Source organism: Coregonus lavaretus (assembly GCF_964263955.1).
Source record: "Coregonus lavaretus genome assembly, chromosome: 22".
NCBI lineage: Eukaryota > Metazoa > Chordata > Actinopteri > Salmoniformes > Salmonidae > Coregonus > Coregonus lavaretus.
Window position 1 is genome coordinate 269,443 of NC_140009.1, and position 6,291 is coordinate 275,733.

The following is a 6,291-nucleotide window of genomic DNA, read 5'->3' on the forward strand; positions in this document are numbered from 1 at the left end:
AATCATCTAACATCAAGTTGTAAAAGTGAAATACTCCTTTAATGCTTTTGAAATGCTATTTTAAAAAGCATTTTGAAATGCTGTCATCTATCGCCCTCCAGGTTCCCTTGGAGAGTTCATCAATGAGCTTGACGCCTTGATAAGTTCCTTTCCTGAGGATGGCTCACCCCTCACAGTTTTGGGGGATTTCAACCTCCCTACGTCTACATTTGACTCATTTCTCTCTGCCTCCTTCTTTCCACTCCTCTCCTCTTTTGACCTCACCCTCTCACCGTCCCCCCCTACTCACAAGGCAGGCAATACGCTTGACCTCATCTTTACTAGATGCTGCTCTTCTACTAATCTCACTGCAACTCCCCTCCAAGTCTCCGACCACTACTTTGTATCCTTTTCTCTCTCGCTCTCCTCCAACACTACTCACTCTGCCCCTACACAGATGGTAATGCGCCACCGCAACCTTCGCTCTCTCTCTCCCACTACTCTCTCCTCTTCCATCCTATCATCTCTTCCCTCTGCTCAATCATTCTCCCTCCAATCTCCTGATTCTGCCTCCTCAACCCTCCTCCCTTTCTGCATCCTTTGACTCTCTGTGTCCCCTATCCTCCCGGCCGGCTCGGTCCTCCCCTCCAGCTCCGTGGCTTGATGACTCATTGCGAGCTCACAGAACAGAGCTCCGGGCAGCGGAGCGGAAATGGAAGAAAACTAAACTCCCTGCCGACCTGGCATCTTTTCACTCCCTCCTCTCTACATTTTCTTCATCTGTTTCTGCTGCTAAGGCCACTTTCTACCACTCTAAATTCCAAGCATCTGCCTCTAACCCTAGGAAGCTCTTTGCCACATTCTCCTCCCTGCTGAATCCCCCCCCCCTCCTCTCTCTCTGTGGATGACTTCGTCAACCACTTTGAAAAGAAGGTTGACGACATCCGATCCTCGTTTGTTAAGTCTAATGACACTGCTGGTCCTGCTCACACTGCCCTACCCTATGCTTTGACTTCTTTCTCCCCTCTCTCTCCAGATAAAATCTTGCGACTTGTGACTGCAGGCCGCCCAACAACCTGCCCGCTTGACCCCATCCCCTCCTCTCTTCTCCAGACCATCTCCGGTGACCTTCTCCCCTACCTCACCTCGCTGATCAACTCATCCTTGACCGCTGGCTATGTCCCTTCCGTCTTCAAGAGAGCGAGAGTTGCACCCCTTCTCAAAAAACCAACACTCGATCCCACTGATGTCAACAACTACAGACCAGTATCCCTTCTTTCTTTTCTTTCCAAAACTATTGAGCGTACCGTCTTTAGCCAACTCTCTTGCTATCTCTCTCAGAACGACCTTCTTGATCCAAACCAGTCAGGTTTCAGGACTGGTCATTCAACTGAGACTGCTCTTCTCTGTGTCACGGAGGCTCTCCGCACTGCTAAAGCTAACTCTCTCTCCTCTTGTCCTTCTAGACCTGTCTGCTGCCTTTGATACTGTGAACCATCAGATCCTCCTCTCCACCCTCTCCGAGCTGGGCATCTCCGGCGCGGCTCACTCCTGGATCGCGTCCTACCTGACCGGTCGCTCCTACCAAGTGGCGTGGCGAGAAGCTGTCTCCGCACCAGGTGCTCTCACCACTGGTGTCCCCCAGGGCTCAGTTCTAGGCCCTCTCCTATTCTCCCTATACACCAAGTCACTTGGCTCTGTCATATCCTCACATGGCCTCTCCTATCATTGCTACGCAGACGATACACAACTAATCTTCTCCTTTCCCCCCTCTGATAACCAGGTGGCGAATCACATCTCTGCATGTCTGGCAGACATATCAGTATGGATGACGGATCACCACCTCAAGCTGAACCCTGGCAAGACGGAGCTGCTCTTCCTCCCGGGGAAGGACTGCCCGTTCCATGATCTCGCCATCACGGTTGACAACTCCGTTGTGTCCTCCTCCCAGAGTGCGAAGAGCCTTGGCGTGACCCTGGACAACACCCTGTCGTTCTCCGCTAACATCAAGGCGGTGACCCGATCCTGCAGGTTCATGCTCTACAACATTCGGAGAGTACGACCCTGCCTTACACAGGAAGCGGCACAGGTCCTAATCCAGGCACTTGTCATCTCCCGTCTGGATTACTGCAACTCGCTGTTGGCTGGGCTCCCTGCCTGTGCCATTAAACCCCTACAACTCATCCAGAATGCCGCAGCCCGTCTGGTGTTCAACCTTCCCAAGTTCTCTCACGTCACCCCGCTCCTCCGCACACTCCACTGGCTTCCAGTTGAAGCTCGCATCTGTTACAAGACCATGGTGCTTGCCTATGGAGCTGTGAGGGGATCGGCACCTCTGTACCTTCAGGCTCTGATCAGTCCCTACATCCAAACGAGGGCATTGCGTTCATCCACCTCTGGCCTGCTGGCTCCCCTTCCTCAGCGGAAGCATAGTTCCCACTCAGCCCAGTCAAAACTGTTCGCTGCTCTGGCACCCCAATGGTGGAACAAGCTCCCTCACGACGCCAGGACAGCGGAGTCACTCACCACCTTCCGGAGACATTTGAAACCCCACCTCTTTAAGGAATACCTGGGATAGGATAAAGTAATCCTTCTACCCCCCCCCCCCCCTAAAAAAAAAAAGATATTGTAAAGTGGTTATCCCACTGGCTATAGGGTGAATGCACCTATTTGTAAGTCGCTCTGGATAAGAGCGTCTGCTAAATGACGTAAATGTAAATGTAATGTTAATTTGTAGGATTTCGCTTTTTGGCCGTTTGTTTCGCAACAGCGAGGAGGGATGCATGAATAATTTATTTTAGACTAAGCTTTGCTCAACTGTAAGGTTTGTGGCAAACTATTCCTTAGATTTTTCCATCTTTCTATTGTTTGTTCTACCTGATTATTGCCTAGCATGTTTTTAGGTTATTCAAAACTTTGAGAACTTACGGCATTAGATAAATTCATTGTTTGATCATGAAGTACTGCGGCGGGAGGAGGGAGAAAGCCAGCAGGCATAAAAACTGAAGTCATATTCAGAACAAATGGACAGAAGACTAAATGTGTCTTTTAAAATAGTCACTGGATTGTCCACTATAGAAAATGTAAAATGGCTGTAAATTGTTAAATTTATTGAAAAAGGTTATTCAGGCTATAAAGGAATAGGCCACTCTTTGAGCATGTGGAAAGTTGCTGGGATCTGTTATTTCAGCTCATGAAACATGGGATCAACACTTTACATGTAGCGTTTACATTTCTGTTCAGTATATAACTAATTTCTGTGAATTTGGTCAGGTCGCTCAAAAGGTCACATTCCAGCTGCAAGTGACCAAATAGACATAGCAAACAGTCAACTAGCTACACCCTCAGTAGTTGGCAGAATTAAAACATTGTAACGTTTTGTCTCAGCGGTCCCTTAAAGGGGCCAGCACCTCCCAGCTGGCCTCATACACAACCACAGAGTCACTGTCTGCAGCCACTGCACACCAGAACCACACTGCAGCGAGACTGGTCGGCTTAATAAGCTGCAGTTAAGAACACATGTTCTTGTTTAGTATTTATTAGAATCCCCATAGGCTGCCACCAATTCAACAGCTACTCTTCCTGGGGTCCAGACAGGAATAAAAAATTACATAAAAGGCAACAGCCTACATCATTAATAAAAAAACATTGTAATGTTGTATTATACATTTGTAATGGGTGTGTTACTAGAGTGTGTCTCTTCACAGTCCATGTTGTCCTGAGTATAAATTTGATTATTTATTTATTTTTTTAAGTCTGATTTTACGGCTTGCTTGAGTTACTTGATGTGGAATAGAGTTCCATGTAGTCATGGCTCTATGTAGTACTGAGTTTCATGGCCTCGGTTCTAAACTGTAAAGGGACCCCTGGTGGCATGTCTTGTGGGGTATGTATGGGTGTCTGAGCTGTGTGTTAGCTGTTTGAACAGACAGTTCAGTGCCTTCAACACCTCTCACAAAGACAAGTAGTGATGCAGTCAATTTAGCATGCAACTGACATTAGCCTTCAGTGTTAGATAAATTCATTGTTTGGTCATGAAGTACAGCGGTGGGAGGAGAGAGAAAGCCAGCAGGCATAAAAACTCAAGTCATATTCAGAACAAATGGACAGAAGGCTAAATGTGTCTTTTAAAATAGTCACTGGATTGTCCACTATAGAAAATGTAAATGGACTTCGGCTATATGGACCAGATCATCTGACATCGAGACAAACTTTGATGTTTTGGGCTGCTTTGTTCTCTCGCATTCTGTAAATTGTTGAGCATTTATTGAAAAGGTTATTCAGGCTATAAAGGAATAGGCTTATCCAGAGCGACTTACAGTTATTGAGTGCATACATTTTCATACTGGCCCCTCGTGGGAATCGAACCCACAACCCTGGCGTTGCAAGCGCCATGCTCTACCAACTGAGCTACACTTATCTTTATTCTGTACGGTATAAACCTCACTATGCTGTGTAATGTGTACCAATAATCACAGACCAATGTAAGACACCAATAAACTCCATAAATAAGTATGTTGCGCCACCCACAAGTTGCATCGTCTAGTTTCGCTACCTAATGCCATTAGCGGTGTTAGCCTTCTAATCCAGCTAGCTACATGAGTTAATAATATAATAATATGCCATTTAGCAGACGCTTTTATCCAAAGCGACTTACAGTCATGCGTACATACATTTTTGTGTATGGGTGGTCCCGGGGATTGAACCCACTACCTTGGCGTTACAAGCGCCATGCTCTACCAGCTGAGCTACAGAGGAGTTAGTGTTAACTAGGTATATGACGGGGACGTAGACATCGCTGACAGTGTGTAACATACCATCTAGCTAGTCAGTTTAATGACAACACAAGTTTACGTTACGGCATATAAATCATTTCACAGCAACCCTGCGAATGTAGTTAGCCGGCTCATTGCTGCACATTGTGCAGACACATCCGCCATTTTGTATTTTCACCCAGTGTCAGACTTTATACTTGAGCTAAAACTACGCGACAAAAACACTCACCATCGGGCTGGGCGGCGACCCATGGCTGCGACCTGTTGAAATAACACAAATAAACACTTATTACCAATGGAAAGTAGCTGGGGTTCTAGAGTGGACAAATACTTTATTTTCTATAATTTTTAGAAGAGCGGCAGAGACCACGATGTCACCGTTCACTCACCGAATGGAGGAAAGGAAGTTACAGAGACTTCCGGTGCGTCATATGGGTGCGTTCGCCTGGATAAAATATATGGTAAAAACACACCTGTTTTATTTTTTCATTTGGGTAATCACTTTTGTAATCATAGTTGAATTATGGTTAGTAATCGTAAATTTTTTATTGAATATTTAGGCAGTAAAATTTCCTCCGTAACTACTAGCCAATTGTGGAGCATCTTGGGAAGAGTAGTTTTTACCAAAGATATTTATAACTAACCCAAGATCGTTCATCTCTGTCGTTTACAGTAGGAGAAAATGAACAGTGGTGTAAAGTACTTCAGTAAAAATACTTCAAAGTACTACTAAAGTAGTTTATGGGGTATCTGTACCTTACTATTTATATTCTTGACAACTTTTACTTTTACTTCACTACATTCCTAATGAAAATATTGTACTTTTTACTCCATACATTTCCCCTGACAACCCAAGTACTGGTTACGTTTTGAATGCTCAGCAGGACAGGACAATTGTGAAATTCACACACTTATCAAGATAACACGTGGTCATCAAATCAAATCAAATCAAATTTTATTGGTCACATGCGCCGAATACAACAGGTGCAGACATTACAGTGAAATGCTTACTTACAGCCCTTAACCAACAGTGCATTTATTTTAAACAAAAAAAGTAAGAATAAAACAACAACAAAAAAGTGTTGAGAAAAAAAGAGCAGAAGTAAAATAAAGTGACAGTAGGGAGGCTATATATACAGTAAAATAAAGTGACAGTAGGGAGGCTATATATACAGGGGGGTACCGTTGCATAGTCAATGTGCGGGGGCACCGGCTAGTTGAGGTAGTTGAGGTAATATGTACATGTGGGTAGAGTTAAATCATCCCTAATGCCTATGGTCTGGCGGAGTCACTAAACACAAATGCATCTTTTGTAAATAATGTCTGAGTGTTGGAGTGTGCCCCTGGCTATCCGTACATTTTAAAAACAACAAAATGGTGCCATCTGCTTTGCTTAACATAAGGAATTTGAAATGATTCATGCTTTGACTACTACTTTTGATACTTAAGTATATTTTAGCAATTACATTTACTTTTGATACTTAAATATATTTAAAACCAAATACTTTTAGACTTTTACTCAAGTAGTATTTTACTG

At 44.5% G+C, this 6,291-nt stretch overlaps 1 protein-coding gene across 1 annotated transcript in view; it reads right to left on the reverse strand.

The window, feature by feature from the left end:
• LOC311149321 (large ribosomal subunit protein uL16) overlaps positions 1-5,149 on the reverse strand; it is a 29,837-nt gene extending 24,688 nt beyond the window's left edge. The window contains exon 1 of the mRNA XM_084186467.1: positions 4,984-5,149. Coding sequence (XP_084042593.1) covers positions 4,984-5,006 — 23 coding nt within the window. The 5' untranslated portion in view covers positions 5,007-5,149. The remainder of the gene's footprint in view (positions 1-4,983) is intronic.
• Positions 5,150-6,291: the final 1,142 nt, after the last annotated feature.